Source organism: Pygocentrus nattereri, chromosome 15 (assembly GCF_015220715.1).
Source record: "Pygocentrus nattereri isolate fPygNat1 chromosome 15, fPygNat1.pri, whole genome shotgun sequence".
NCBI classification, from domain to species: Eukaryota; Metazoa; Chordata; class Actinopteri; order Characiformes; family Serrasalmidae; genus Pygocentrus; species Pygocentrus nattereri.
The window spans coordinates 6,467,580-6,484,255 of NC_051225.1; the positions used below are offsets into that span (position 1 = coordinate 6,467,580).

General features: G+C 39.6%; 1 protein-coding gene across 5 annotated transcripts in view; it reads right to left on the bottom strand.

The window, feature by feature from the left end:
• The window catches only part of eps15l1a (epidermal growth factor receptor pathway substrate 15-like 1a), a 48,034-nt gene that overhangs the window by 12,310 nt on the left and 19,048 nt on the right, over positions 1-16,676 (bottom strand). For 4 of the 5 annotated variants that reach the window (XM_017701256.2, XM_017701255.2, XM_017701253.2 and 1 more), the window contains 9 exons: positions 16,492-16,653; positions 15,787-15,984; positions 13,715-13,879; positions 12,781-12,886; positions 11,687-11,737; positions 9,609-9,745; positions 7,196-7,256; positions 6,142-6,224; positions 3,963-4,056 (listed from right to left, as the gene is read on the bottom strand). In XM_017701256.2, the coding sequence (XP_017556745.1) occupies positions 3,963-4,056; positions 6,142-6,224; positions 7,196-7,256; positions 9,609-9,745; positions 11,687-11,737; positions 12,781-12,886; positions 13,715-13,879; positions 15,787-15,984; positions 16,492-16,653 (1,057 nt within the window). The remainder of the gene's footprint in view (positions 1-3,962; positions 4,057-6,141; positions 6,225-7,195; positions 7,257-9,608; positions 9,746-11,686; positions 11,738-12,780; positions 12,887-13,714; positions 13,880-15,786; positions 15,985-16,491; positions 16,654-16,676) is intronic. The other variant, XM_017701254.2, reaches the window with a different exon arrangement.

A 16,676-nucleotide genomic window follows, 5' to 3' on the forward strand; every position in this document is an offset into this window, starting at 1 on the left:
TGCAAGTGGATTATCTTATATCTCATCTCCTTAGAAGAACAAAAAAAAGTAAATAACTTGTAGTTAATGGCTGTTATGACAACAAAATAATGATGAGAAGTTGTTTTCCCATATTGCTCACATTTCCTTTCTCAACATGCGAGAACCCTACCACACCCTGATCTAGCAACAAGCTTGCTTTTAGTCATGAGGTGGATGTTCTGTTAGAAAGGTAACGTCCCGTCACACTCGCCCCAACTGCTAGATACAATTTCTGAAACAGCTAAAGTGATAAACTGACTCTCTAAGAATCTGCTGATCACCTGCTTGACAGTATATAAGCGTGCCAACTGTGACTAACCAACACAAGCCCTTTTCCCCAGATCAGCCGAAAAACCACAGCTGTTTCAGTTATACTTGTGTGGTGCACCATTGCCACCCAAACTGCCATGGTGAACACCTCCGATACTACAGAAAAATCACCCAGTCATCTCACGGTTTCAGGCATATGGTGATGGTTAAAGGTTAAAGCTACACAGGGTAGAGTGGAGGGGATTTGCAAGAGCAACCCACACTAGCTGAACACGAGAAACAAAAACGTGGAAAAAAAATGCTTACGTGTTACACTCTTTTGTGTGCGTGTGTGTGTGTGTGTGTGTGCAACGATTGGCATAGTCTCACTCGTGAGAACTTTATACTGGTTCTTGGTTCCTCTAAAGGTGTTAACCGCAGTGTCAATTGGGCTGTTATTTATACCAGACCAGCAATCAGTTTCTCTCTTTCAGTAAACGGAATAGCAAACCACAATACGGAGCTCCACCCTGACAGGTCAAAGCCAGCAAAAACAAGCACGGCTTATCAATTCCCATTCACAGCTGTAATGCAAAAGCTACATAAGGAGCATTGTGTGCAGACCGGTGCAGTAATATGCAGGGCAGCATTTTCCAGCTACTGCTATTGCGCATCTTTTCACACACATACACAAAAATAGGCATAAGTAACTGATATAACTAGGAATGCAAATACGTGTCACTTTGCTTTGTCTTTAAAAAACTTTAAAAAGACAACAGTTGGTCAGTTGTTATCATACATATGCTGCTTTTCTTGCATTTAATGTTTTCCCTTGAGCTCCAATTATTATATTTATTATTTAATATACTTCCGGTGCACTGATGCACTAATTTCCACACGTTTTTTTGACTTTGTATTTGTATAGAACACAGCATAAACAAGGACATATTCGCGATAACACACGAGCATCAGTGTTCTATTGCTTTTATACAACAGTTAAATAAATAAATTAAGAAATTAAGAAATTGGGCTGTGAACGTGGCATTAATATGTAATAATACGTTTTAATGTTCGCAGTTCCTTTGGCCAAATATAGTTCCTTAACAAGCAGCTCGCTGCTACAGCAGAGTAACAAACTCCGTCCACTTGCTGCACTGCAGGCAGTCAGTTCTCCAGCTCCACACAAACAGTTTGGGAATTTAGTGTCGTCATCTTCAGAGTCTGACCAATTCGGCTGTTGGTCAAACGTGATCTTAAAAGTGTCCGTTTTCTGTTTGTGGCAAAGTAAGAAGTAAAAACGTTCAAATGGCTTGAGCTTCTCAGTGGAGTGATACAGTGTTTGTGAAGTACCAGCATCGTTAGGACACCTCTCAACCAATCAGCTTGCATGGCCAGAACTAGCAGGTGTGTGTGTGTGTGTATTATATATATATATATATATATATATATATATATATATATATATATATATATATATATATATATATATATATAAAAATGTTGCCACTAGTCAGGAACATGTCAGGCAGCAATCATGGTGAAGGAGCCTTCAGGAGGTGAAGATCTCTGGGACAACACTGTATATAGCACTCAATTGGAGAAAGCTACAGAGCCATAGCAAAGACCATAAAACACCAATAAAACAACAAGGAAGGTAAGAGAGAAGTCGGAAATTACTTGAAAAGAGCTGCAGGATGACCCGAAAGCAGCAGGAACAACAGGTTACACAAAGACCAATAAACAAAGAACTGCAACAAACTCTTCTGCTAAACAAGACGCACAGAGATGTGAAATTTGCTAAATTTGTTTCAAATTTGCACAGGAGCATTTATGCAAACCAGATGAAACAAAAACAGAACTCTTTGGCAATAATTAAGTTTGTCATGTGTGGAGAAAAAGGGTTGAGTGTATGATCCAAAGCACACCACCAACATGCAGTAAAGTGTGGAGGTGGGAGCATCGTGACAGCAACTGCTTCTCTGCAAACAGTGCTAGGCCATTATGCGTCACTGAAGTTTCAGTAAGACAATGACCTCAAACATGCAGCAAAGATAACTGGTTTCTACAAACGTTAAGGCGTTTGCACTGCCATGCCATAATCTTGGCTTGAATCCCGTTGAAAATTGAAGAAGGATTTTTGAATCATGATCCAGCAGCGGGACCTCTGTACCCTCAGGGAGCTGAAGACGGTTTGCCAAGAGAACAGGCCAAACCTGATCAACGATGCTGCAGCAGCTAATTAATTTTCACCATATTTGCGAATCGAAGTGGTTGCCAACAGGTTGGCAATATACTAATATTAATTTGTAGTGCATGAATACTTTTTTTTTCTTTCTACTTTAATATCTTTGGTTATGCTTATAAATACATACTTTTTTTGACAATATTTAACAAAGGTCAAAGTCAAAAAAACATGTAAATTTGAAGGAGATACATGCGCTGTACATCTATTAAATGACAATGTCTGAATACTTCACTAAACATGCAAATGACTACAGTTTTGAGTTGCTGGTCTGCATTGTATCTCACTTAAGTAGTCCAGGCTGAAACATTCCTGATTCCTGTGAATGGGTGGGGCTAAGCTGCTATATATACATATATAAGTCAAATATATATATATATATATATATATATATATATATATATATATATATATATATATATATATATATATGTCAAAAAAGGCGGTTCTATGTAAATATTGTGGTTTTTGTGACACAACATAAAGACATGAGTTTAGTTTCCAGTCACAGACTGCACGGACAGTACATTTTGAAAAGCTTTTACGTGCTACATTGAACTCGTTTATTTAATACAGGAAAAATTTGCTTGTCCACGCAATAACAAAAAAAGAGAAGCGTCCACAGTATGTTCAGAAGTTTACAAGAAAGCAGCTGTGGGGTACGCTATGTGAAAATATCTGTGTGAGTTTGTGGCAGAGAAGTCACCCTGTTCACCAAAGTGTGTGAGTAAAAACACACACACACAGAGGAAGTGGGGAAGGGTGTGGAGATCAGCACACGATGCTGGCAGTGCAGGCTAACCGCAGATGATTGAAGCAATGGAGACGTTGTCATGCCCCCCTTAATATACCAACTAAACCTCTTCTTCTAACCTCGTATTAAAACACCTCTTAGAACACCACAACAATTTTCTCCAGCTTCTAGGAAAAAACATAGGTCTTCACAATTCGAGTGAGCTGCACTGATTAAACTTGCATATTTAAACAATGCAGAACTTGCACAGTAAAGATGGAACAATTAGTTCAATCAAGAATTATTCACTGTAAGTTACCAGCCAGCCAGCATTAAAAGAGTAAGACTGACAAACTGGACAACTACACAAAGATAAGATAAATAGATTTAAAAAAAAAAAAAAAAAAAACCAAATGTAATCGGTTATAAATCTACATTTCCTGTTTTCCTCGCCTGATACGACTGTGGTCAATCAAGACTGTTTGTTGACTTTTCATGTGTGACCCTGATGTGCATACTTTAAGCACACGATGGTGTAGGCAGTCAAATGGAAAAAAGAAAAAAAAAAAAAAAAAAAGAAAGAAAAAAAATAATCAAAAGTACGACGGTGTTGTTCCCTGTGTGAAAGCAGCTTTAGAGAAGACTTTCAAGATGTTCTGGGTATTCTAGAATCAGCATGGTTTGACTTTTGACCTCGTCACTCATTCTTAAACCTACCGCTGGGAGCCTTGGGCCGAGGTGGGATGGTCTTCTTGGGTGGGAGGGCCGGAGTGTCCTGCTTTCGACAGAAAGGGTCATCTACGAAGCCCTGCTGTTTGAACCATAGAAAAATAGGAGGTGATCAACCACACAACTAGCCAGAGATTCACAGAGGCCAACAATTCAAAGTTTAAAAAGTGCAAATTAGGGGTGGACAATATGACAATATTTAGCGTTATGAAATAATACGTGTTCTGGGGTATACAGTGTATATTGTCAATACTTATTGAACATTAATCTGCTGTATGTTTCATTACAAAAAGAGCATAATTTCTCTGGTTTGACTGGATTTTGCGCAGTGCAGTTTGTGAAATAATGAAAAAAATGTTTTTACAGTATTTTTAAATGTGGCATTACTACTAACTTATAGTCAGGTCACATTAGAAGAAATAAATATTGTGACATATCACGCACTTTAAAAATCTCTTGAAGTACTGTACAGTTACATTTTTGTCATATCCACCCACTGCTACTGCAAATTCAAGTAAGTGAAGAAGCATAAGAGCATCACTCATATACTCATAAATACTCAGCAGTTTCCGGGAACACAAACATTGATGTGTGATAATTGGCAAATACAGTACAGTGCAAAAGAGAGAAACCACCCTTCATTTACTTAATATCCAGTCAAGATGGCCATTAAGTACAAGTTACTTTGCTTTCAGTGAAATTTATTGAACAGAAAATTATAGAACAAGTCTCAACAACTACATAAAAACACTATTTTTCAGCTTTTCAGTATTTAGTGTGTCCACTCTTTACTCTTTCTACACCTTCCACTGTTTTCAGGACACTCACTTTCAGTTCTTCAAAGAAATTTGCAGGGATGTCTTAGAAGGTGTGGAAAGTTCAGTCTTAGAAGTTGGTCTTAGTTCCTGCTTCTCACAATCTGTTTTTTATGAATAGAGCTGAGCAATTGATTGAGTTTACAATTTTAGCTTCCAATGATTATGAAGGTAATATCAAGATCAAATCATTTTTGTGCCACACTGATGTTCTCATTTTGTTTTGTGTTTTAAATATCCACCACCTTTCCTTTACAGTGGTGTGATTCGCCCCTCTCTAAAAGCCCAAATTCATCTAATTTATTTTGATCTAATTTGGTTTTATTTATTATGTAGCTATCAGTAGGTTGTGGAAGTGCATTGCAACATAGTTGATCCTATTTACTTACATATTATATATAATTTATTATATTATTTTAACTTTTCATTATTTGTTTCTTAGGAGAATTATATTTAAAAGTTGGAAATCTACTTTTAAAAAGGTTTTTTTTTTTTTTTTAAGTTCAATAAATGGCTTGTTTCCAAAGTCAATGAGTAATTGTGTTAAATAACCGTGATGTCAATACTGACCAAATTAATTGTGATTATGATCTTTGCCATAATCGAGCAGCCCTAGTTAGGAGTCCCGTTTGCTCTTTGGTCTTACAGAGGAAATATGACTCTCTTTTACATATTTTTTCTCTGACGTTCCTCTTCCTTTTGCAACAGGTTTTAACTGATATCTAATCTTAGAAATATCTCCTGAAAACTGAATAACTTGTACTTAATGGCCACTGTGACTTGAAATTAAATGAATGAAAGGTGGTCTCTGACTTTTGAACAGTACTGTAACTGCTTAAAGTGCTGTGATCTTAGGATTTAAAAGACTTTTAAGTCAGGTTTAGAAGGTTCCCTTGTTTTTCAACAAGTTTAGCTGGTAGCTCTGCAAGGATGACTTTGGGAACGTTGGAGTGCCGAGAGGATGGGACAGACTCACTGCCCCCATCACAATGACAAAATCCATATTTCTACACCAAATTATTAATTAAGATTAAGTGACCCTTATTAGTCCCACAATGGGGAAATTTCACCTCCGCATTTAACCCATCCGTGAAGTGAAACACCACATACACACTAGTGAGCACACACACACTAGGGGGCAGTGAGCACACTTGCCCGGAGCGGTGGGCAGCCCAATCCACAGCACCTGGGGAGCAGTTGGGGGTTAGGTGTCTTGCTCAAGGATACCTCAGTCATGTGCTGTCGGCTCTGGGGATCGAACCGGCGACCTTCCGGTCACAAGGCTGGTTCCCTAACCTCCAGTCCATGACTGCCCCTTGTAGTTGTAGTTCTTGTTCATATTTAGGCATTACCTTAGACATTTGGCTGAAGTCAGCAAAGCCACTGTTGCTGCCAAATGAGCTGCTTCCAAAGGGGTCCAGAGTGCCGAAGGGATCTGCAAGAAGAGATAAAGGGAAGAATAAGTTAATAACTTTATCTAGATAGTAAACAATATTTTGGTAATTCTGTGCATCACATTTAGCAGCATTATTTAGATTTTTTTTTTTTTTTTGGCAAGTGATTTTGCACATCATACAATTTAAAACACGATGAAACACTATAGATACATTAAGCTACTTAAGTTAAAACACTGAATTGACGTGTTCGTGAAATCAGCTGAACAGCTCATTACTTCACTGCTGCTTATTTCATGATTTATTCTGCATTAAGACTTGAAATAAACAAATAAACCTAAAGGTCTCATGGTTTAAAACTATGCTTTTAAAAGCAAACATGACAGCAACCGGTCATGGAAACTCAGTGCATCACTAGTCACAAAAAAATGCAGCATCTTCAAGTATTCTTCAAAGACACTGAAGTTATCTTCAGAGTTGTTTCTTTCTTTTTTTTTTTTCCTAACCACTAAACGCATACAAAAAAAACAGAAAAACACTTCCTGGCACCGTAGTAGAATTAAAAAAAACACCTGAAACAGACTCTATTTACTGAAACAGCAGATGAATGTCCCATCCTTTCAGACTGGCAGAGGGCTTAAGAGCGGATGGTCGGGACGCTGAGCATGGGAAATGTCTTAACAGGTTCTTCTCACTTCTGCTCTCGAAATACTCTTGTCACCTTCTCTCAGCCTTGCGCTAGGCCAGAAATCACTCTGGGGCACAATGTGTGAAAACAGCCCCTGCCTGCATTGTGCAACTCTTACCACAGTCCTCTCTCAAGACACCCTCTCACATCTTAGTGAACAGAGAGATAAACAGGCACTGACCCTTTACACTGACCCTGGGTGTAAGTGGGCACTAGACCAGCATCAACTATATTTGGAGAGTGAGGAAATGCGTTGTCTGAGTCTCGAAGACGTCAAGGGCAGGTACTAGGCTTGAGATGACTCAGCAGGAGAGGAAAGAGTACCTGAGCCTTTCGGTTTGGGACTGGTTGAAGCGAAAGGATCGTTGCTTGAGAAGTGATGAGACTGCAAAAAGAACAGATAAGAAAGGGTAAAATGAACATGCTCGGTGAAAGATAATTCATTTTTATATTGAAATTTCAATTTTAAAGAGTGCAATTTTCACACTGCATGACCAGCAATTTTATTTATAGTCTACAAGTTTTAAACAAAGAATTTACCCAACCAGGGACATTACAAAGGCAGAGGAGACAGTTCACCGGCTGAAAAATGAATGGGATATATCGTAATGCTCAGCGTAGGGGGTCCCACCCCTCACTGAAAAGAGCCAATTGTCTTACTGCTAAAGCCACAAGTGGTTAAAGCCCACCCTCTTTGCCCACATATGAACATGCCCAATAGGCAGAACAAGCTGAATTAACTTGGCATATTAATGTGACCTTCGGTTTTGTGATTATATGTCTCTCTATTCAAAGACAGAGGGGCCTGGTGTTTTGTGATATAGTAATACAATCTCCTAGACAAATACTGGCAGTGGAATGGACGGTGCTTTTAATGTAGCACTGTCATAGGATGTTATTTTTTCCCCCACAATTCAACTTGTAAAATGTCTGCCCTGATAGATCTGCCCCGGTCAACCGTAGGTGCTATTATTGTGAAATGGAAGTGTGTAGGAGCAACAACAGCTCAGCCACAAAGCAGGAGACCACACAATTTCACTGAGTGGAGCTGCCAAGTGTTCTGTTGCGTCACTCACTACAGTTCGAAACTGCTCCGGAAACAACATCAGTACATGACCTCTGTGTCAGGAGCGTCATTAAAAGGGTTTCTGTGGTCAGCAGCTGCACACAAGTCTAAGATCAAGACCTGATGCCAACTGCGCAGCAAATCTGTTATAGCTGCAAAGGGGGGCCAACTTGATATTAATGCTCATGGTTTCAGAATTCACCTGCTTGTTTAGGTTTGATTGTCCGGTGTCCAGTTACTTTTGGCCTTTCTGGGGACATTGCCAAGATGCCCACTGAGTGGACAGACTAAGTACTTGTTTATATATACATGTTTATATATACAGTGGCATGCAAAAGATTGGGTACCCTTGGTCAAAATTTCTATTGCTGTTAATAATTAAGTGAGTAGAAGATGAACTGATCTCCAAAAGTTAAAAAGTTAAAGATGATACATTCTTTTCAACATTTTAAGCAAGACTAGTATATTATTTTTGCCCTGGACAATTTCAGAGGATAAAAGTAAAAGGAGCACCATGCAGATTTTTTGACCTCTCAATTTACCAAGGTGTCAGACTTTAATTAGCTTGTTAGGCTAACGGCTTGTACAATCATCACTAGCGAAGGCCAGATGATGCACCTTTCAAAGCTTTAAACTTTGTCTAAAAAGCTTTTTAGACTCCTCAAACCTTGGCCCAACAGTCAGCAGCCATGGGCTCTTGTAAGCAGCTGAACAGCATTCTGAAAATTAAAATAACTGATGCCCACAATGCAGGGGAAGGCTATAAGAAGATAGCTAAGAGTATTCAGGCAGCTGTTTCCTCAGGTGGTAATGTAATTAAGAAATGGACCGCAACAGTGGAAGTCTCTCAGAAAACTTTCCGAGAGCATTAGGACTACTAGAAAGGCTAATCAATATGTGACTGCAAAAGGCCGTGCTCGGTTATGCTTTGGGCTTGAGTTGTAGCCAGTAGCATGGGGAACATTTCATTGGAAGAGGGAAGAAAGTATTAAATGAAATGCCAGCCAACTGCAGAAACCTCAGATCACACCTCTGCAAAAAAGCTGAAGACGAAAAGAGGATGGCTTCTACAACAGGATAATGATCCTAAACACCTCTCAAAGCAAACAATGGACTACCTCAAGAGGTGCAAGATGAAGGTTTTGCCATTGCCCTCACAGTCCCCCCCACCTAAAATTTGGCCATAGACCTCAAAGGGGTACCTGTATGCAAGCTGGCCCAAGAATATCACAGATCTAGAAAACCTGAAAGACTTTTTAGCTGGCTATAAGCTTTCCAAGCTCTGATACTTTGCAACGGGGGTGCTACTAAGTTCTGACAATTTAGGCCAAATGTCTGGTCCGAGCCCATTCGCTTTGTTGTTATTTTGAAACTGTAAAAGATGGAAATAAAAAAGTAGTCTTGCATAAAAATGAAAGTGCCATTTTTAACCTTTGGCTTTTGGAAGTCAGGTCATCTTCACTTGGCTACTCACAGTTTGTACATACTTTGAAGCAACTTGATAACCAAATGTTGCGAACATGACCACAACCACAACTAACTGGCCATCTGACACAGCTCTTCAAAAAACATACTTGGCCTAAATGTTTTCTCCTAATCGTGCAGCCCTACCCTATGTTGCATTTATTCAGAAAGAAAGAGAAACTTTTACTTTTCTGGTAACTCCTTTACCTTTGCTGGAAGAGTAGCACTTTTGCTGAAAGGATCAGAGCTGGTGAAGGGATCGGCCTTGGTCGGCCTCTTGAAGAAGTCTTCTGAAGTGGTCTTGAATGGGTCTGTCTCTTTAAAAGGATCTCCCCCAAACGGATCTGTAGGAGGATAGTTTCATGAATTTGCGAGCAGATACAGATACTTAATTTCTTATCTTCCTCACAAGTACTTACTTTAGACCCTTTTTCACACCGCACTGCATATGAATTCCTACACTCAACATATGCTGCGTAAATTTCTGACCAGAGATTTAATTACGATTATTATCAATCATTAAATTATTTCTCTCTCTCTCTCTCCCTCTCTCACACACACACACACTTTCTAAGCCGCTTCTCCTTCTGGGTCGCAGGGGAGCTAGAGCCTATCACAGCAGTCATCGGGCGGAAGGCAGGATACACCCTGGACAGGTCGCCAGTCCATCACAGGGCAGACAGACAGACACAAACAGTCACTCACACACTCACACCAAGGGGCAATTTAGCATGTCGTCCACTGTGGGAGGAAACTCACGCAGACTTAGGGAGAACATGCAAACTCCACACAGAAAGGACCCTGGACGCCCCGCCGGGGAATCGAACCCAGGCCCTTAAATTATTTCACAACAATTGAAATAATGTTTCACCTAGACGTGATCATGCTGGTGCACTTCTGAAATCTTTCTGAATATTCATTCAATTTTCTATTGTAAATGGCGAAACTGTGTTTGCAGAAATGCTACATAAGCAATAAAAACAATACATCAAGCTTTTCACACTTGAAAAACCAGCCTGGTCATTTTGGCCAGTAAATAAGACTTAAGCTCAAAATGTGACAAAACATGAACAAATGAGCAAATACTGATTTGGTCACATCAACATAACGCTAACGATAATGTTTGTTACTATTTGTCAATTCATACTGTCTAAAGCTCAAAGCACTTCATTTTTTACTGTTTTAACATTAATGTAAGTTGTGAGTACGAGCTGCACTCATCAATTTTCTACACTACAAACATCAAATTTATGATAAATAAATATGAGCTGCAAATATCGCTTACTGGTATCCTTGATTACTAATAATCAATATCGGTATCAGCCTGGAAAAATGTATCAGTCCACCTCTACAACAAAACCTTATGCAGCTTTTCGATGCTCACAGATAGTAATGCACTCTTCCTCAATCCACTCACCCTTTTGTTACACAACAACAATCCCATGGTACACTTTCAAAATGACCCCAATTTACACTTTCAGACTGACCCCAATTTAGTATGAGAGTTGAAGAACTGAAAGTTACATATTAGAAAGAGAGAAGTGTGCCAGTGTAACTGAATGTGGTGATGCAATCCATGCCCATCTTGGAACACTCCACTCCTTAAAGAACTGGTTCAGCTGAAATCAAATGTACACCATTTTTCAACTGTGCTAAATGGAATCGGTCAGCCCAGATATGTTCAGTGCCCAAATTTTGGTTCTTGTGTTTTTAACCTAGTGGTACAACAGTTAGTGTTGCTAACAATGACTACAAGTCAATTACAACCCCAATGTTTTCTTTACTATAAAAATGAACAAAACTTCACTGTGTAGCTACGCTCACTGTGTTCATGATGACAAACATGATGCAGGTATACGGACGCTACAGATTACATACGCAATTTCTGTTGTTCTTTTATAACGTTGGATCTTGAATTTTCAAACAGTTCCTAAACAGAAACACCAGAAACTGTTTGTGTTAATAGACCACAAGTCTGTGCGACCTTAATGTCCACCTAGGTGTGGTTTGAGTGGAGTTTTTGGAGAGGACGTATTTACGAGAAAATTCTGGCTGACTACTGACTTGAAATCTTAGTATCATAGCTCCAACACTAAACTAAAGAAGCAAAATTTAGACGCCGAACATAGCTTGGATGATCAACTACATCGGGAGGAAGTGGAAAATTGTGTAAATTTGATTTTTCATTGAACCATTCCTTAAAATTAAGACATCAAGACAAACACGTATCCAAAGGTGCATTTAAACAGTACTATTCCTACTATGCATTTAGACAAAGTGGATACCTGTGGCTGTGGGAGGCTGCTTGGCAAAAGGATCATTCTGGAAAGGATCACCTACAGGGAAGTTATAAATAAAATAGAGAGAGAATTCAGTACCTTTCGAAAGACAGCCCTCAGAGCCACAGTACAGAAACACAAAGGCCCAATCCCATTTCACCCCTTGCCCCTACCACTTAGCCCTCAGCCCTCAGTTTTGCATGTTCACATCTAGCAGTAGGGTGTCCCGATTTTTGTTGAGATGGAGGGGTAGGGCCAAGTGTTGGTGCTACATGACCCTCCAAATGAGGTTTTTCAGAGACTCCAAACAGAGTGTTCTCAGGTAAAACGAAAAACCAGCAAGACGGTTGAACAAGCGACCAAAGAAACCCAAAAATATGAGAATTTTTTCAGTTACAAAATTAGGATAGCCTTTGTATTGTCTTAGTTTAATGTTGTTTCAATGTATTTTGGTCGTTTTCTTCATAACAAGAAAAAACGCGCTAATAGCATGCTGTTTCAGTAGCTAGTTAACTAACTTTCCCATTCCACCTTAAATAGTCCAGCGGTTCTGACGCCTGAAGCACCAGAATGTAACTGCTGCACCATTTAAGGTGGAAAGGGAAAATTCGAACAAGAAGCTGGTGAATGTCTGACTTCTGCTTTAAAATACCAAAGAATTAGGGGTGGGTGATAATAAATAATTGCCCCTCCTCTTTGAAGGCGTATGATGCCCTAAATGTAACTAAAGCCCAGCAGTGAGGAGCTGAAATTTTCACCTTCTCTGCTGTCAATGAAGACGGGCCAGGTTGCCTACAGAGCAGCGCTAGTAGCTGTTAATGAAGCAATGTTTTTTTTTTTGTTTGTTTGTTTTTTTTGTTTTTTTTTTGTAGGGCAAGATTTCAACCACTACCCCTTGTAACTCAGTTCCAAGCGGTTAGGGTGACACTCGAAAACAAGGGGTAGGGGTTAAAAAAAGAAAAACCTGATTGGGCCAAACACTTCTGCACTAAAATGACTTCCTTTCGGACAGCCTGTTGGTCAGTGAAGGATGGGGCTTATATGATCAAACAAAAGCCAGAGGGTGGGGGGGAGGGGTGGACAGATAACTTAAGCAGAACCTTTGAAAGGGTCAGATTTGAAGGGGTCTTCAGACTGGAAGGGGTCTGTGTGCATCTCTTGAGAGTTGCTGTTGAACACATTGGTCTTCACTTTAAAGGGGTCCTCCTGAAGGCAAAAGAACATGCATTTGCACTCATTAAGGTGGCCCTTTTTTATAACTGTCCTGGACCAGCTTTGCTCTTGGCTGTACAGTGTATTTAAAGCTGCACTATGAATTATGAATATTGAAAGAAATGCAAAACAGCAAAATCAAAACTGAACAATATGTAGATAAACCTATGTCAATACTGCTTATAGCCCTGCAGGCAAGGCAAGATGATACATATATATATATATATATATATATATATATATATATATATATATATATATATACACACATACACACACGCATACACACCCACACCCACATATATATATATATATATATATATATATATATATATATGTGTGTGTGTGTGTGTGTGTGTGTGTGTGTGTGTGTGTGTGTGTGTGTGTGTGTGTGTGTGTGTGTGTGCATGCGCGTGTGTGTGTATACATACATACATACATACGTACTAAAATAGTAATGTTGTGCTACATGTTTCACATCTAACCTCACTGAAGGCTGACGCTGACTTCTTGTTGGGCAGCTTTTTGTTCAAACTTTCCATTCCACCTTAAATGCATCAGTTATCTTCTGGCACCTATACAGGTGCCTCAATGTAACTGCAGCACCATTTAAGGTGCAACAGGAATTCCGAATAAGAAGCCAACTGCAGCTTTGTCAAATTTCTCAAGTCATTTGTCTCATATATGCATCCGGAACACTCATGATGAACTGGTGCATTGCCCACCACTGTTTTAAAAACATCCATTTACAGTTTGGGATAAGGGGATGAAGTGTAACCCACTGCTCACAAACGAAACCATACAAAAGGCCCAGGGTCTCACCATGGCCCCGAAGCCTCCGTTCTCCTTCTCTGGGAAGCCCTCGCTCATGTCAGCCAGGTTGGTCATGCTGCCCCCGTGTGTGCCGTTCAGAGCGCTGCTATACTGCTCGATGCTTTTGCTCATTTCGTGCTGATTGTCCTGGATCTGGGACAGCTTGCTGCGAGCCTTCAATACACAACAGCGTGTAATGTAATAAAGAATTTGCATTCAATATTTTCTTTTGCTCCGTTTTCACTTTTCCAAGGCTTAGAGAGGAATTCAACCTATTATTTTCAAAAGATTTCTGAATAATTACATTGTTAACTACGCAAATAAAGTAATTCGGAGTAGTTTAGTAGTTCGTACTAGTACTAGTGACACAGGGTCTAGTCTTTATCTATTTTGCTCTATTCTATTTTGTGTTTTTTTGTATCTATTTTGCTTATATTTATCTATTTTAATAACAGCTCTTGGGTGTAAACTGGACCATGAGATCTTAATTTCGTTCCACCTCATGTACCATGTGATGCGAATGACAATAAAATCTCCTTGAATCCTTGAAAGTCGGAATTGTTCATGATGGGGGCAATAAAATCAGACAGCTGAAGCATTTAATGCCAGCTTTCTCAAAGAAAGTTATGAATACACTGCCTGATGCCTGTGACACTGACTTATAATAGTTTTTAAGTTAAGTGATACTTTTTAATCCCACAAACGGGGAAATTTCACCTCCGCGTTTAACCTATCCGTGAAGTGAAACACCACATACACACTAGCCAATACACACACACTAGGGGGCAGTGAGCACACTTGCCCGGAGTGGTGGGCAGCCCTATCCACAGCACCCGGGGAGCAATTAGGGGTTAGGAGTCTTGCTCAAGGACACCTCAGTCATGGACTGTCGGCACTGGGGATCGAACCGGCAACCTTCCGGTTACAGGGGCAGTTCCCTAACCTCCAGCCCACGACTGCCCCCGTTTTAGAGAAGTATTAGGTGGAAATCCTCTGTTTTTAAATATACGCATGCCAGAGAGGTGCATTCAGGACATTAAGACAAAGGTGGTCCTCAAAGAAAGCTTCAGATGTTTCCCTTAATCAAAATGACACAAACAGACTGAAAGGCGCATGTAGGTGGATTTGGAGAGTTAATGAAATGGGATTCGTGCTATACCACCGCAGTAAATAAGTCTAAGTCAGCAAGTTTCTCTACAATTAACCATTTCACATTAAACCACTTTGACTTTGACTTTGTTTACGTCTAGATGAAAATGATGGAATTCCCCTCTACTGATCTGTGAAAACAGAATGTGGCAGACAGGTAGAGGTTTTGTTGTAATATCCTGTTTGTAAGAGTTTGTTTTTTTTTTTAAGTCTTCTCAATTTATCTCTTTCTGCATGGTTTGCCATCATTCGGTTAACTGTTCTACTGTTGTTGGTCTTTCACATGATTGATCGTCAAAATCATTGTCTGACTACTTAGAAATCACTAATATAATTAATAGTGACAGCTCTACAGTCTTACACCATCGGAACGCAGAGCGAGTCATATGGAGAGTGGTGAAACTAACTATTTGATCAGGGTGACGCAATAACACAGCATTTCTCCACCCTGACATACCACTGAAGCTTGTATACTGTAGAACCTACTCTGTATGTGAACCTAAACATGCAGAGTATTAATGTATCCCCCTCTAGTGGAAGCTAGTGCAACATGCAGTGTTAGACTCTTAACCATCCTCTATTAAGCATATGATGATACGGACTGTGGTTGTGGCTCTATTTGATAAAAAATGTGCCTTTTTTGATAAAAAAAAACATACATTTTTTTACATTGCATTTAAACATTTGCTCTTGTCAATTCCCTGTAGCTGATGCAAGATGTCAGAGGAACGTCTCCTCCTTTATCAGCATTTTTATAATCTGGCGTTTACAAACAAGGACAGTGCAAACAAGGAAATGAAATTCAAAAATTCACTTTTGGTGCTTGGACATGTTTGAGTTTGGAGGGGAGAGGAAATAAATCTGGAAAATGTTACTCAGGAAAAAAAAAAAAAAAAAGTACCAAACCAGCACAACCTGCAGTAAAGAGGTACCTGATTAATCTCGTCCTGGGTGGCCTTGAGTGACTTAATAATGGTCTCCAGCTGGATCTTGCCAGCCTGGAGGCTCTGCTCCAGCTGGCTCTCCTCCTGCTGTAGTCGGCTCAGGTCTGCTTTGGCCCGGCTCAGCTCCTCCTCCTGGTTCAACAGGTCTGACTCCTGCGAATGGATCTGAGTCTGCAGGGAGGAGATCTGAACACACAAAAACACATGCAAAACAATATTAAATATTAAATATTATATATATATATATATATATATATATATATACATACATACATACACACACACACACGCACATACATATATAAATATACATATATAAAATTTATGTGATAATGCTGACGATGTTTCAAAAGTGATAATCAGCATGTTGGGGAAACTGACTGAGAGAACTAGAGAATTTAATTTTCATAAATAGAAATTTCTTGTAAAATTATGAAAATATAACACTTCATTGTTTCCCAGAGGCATCTAAAGCTGAATTTCAAAGTGCCTCTGCTTTAACAAACATATTATTTGGACGTGGCTTTGGAAATCTCCAGTCCGTGTCTGGACTGACCAGTAAAGGAGCAAACCCCTATTTTTCACGTTCATCTCATTTCATATAATAATAGAAAGAAGAGATAAAAAAAATTCATTAACAAAAAAAAAAGTGCATCTCCTTTTCCCTCCTCATCTTTTTGTGTATGAACTCACCATTTGGGATTCCTCTTGGCATTTCTGACGCACTTCATTGAGCATATCTTCCAGCTTGGCCTTCTGCTGGTCCATCTCATCCAGCCGGTCTTGAGCATCTTGTTTCTGGGCCTCAAGCTCCTGCAGACTGCACGTTTCTCGGTCCAGATCGTTCTGCATCTCCTAGATATCACAAACCAGCAACA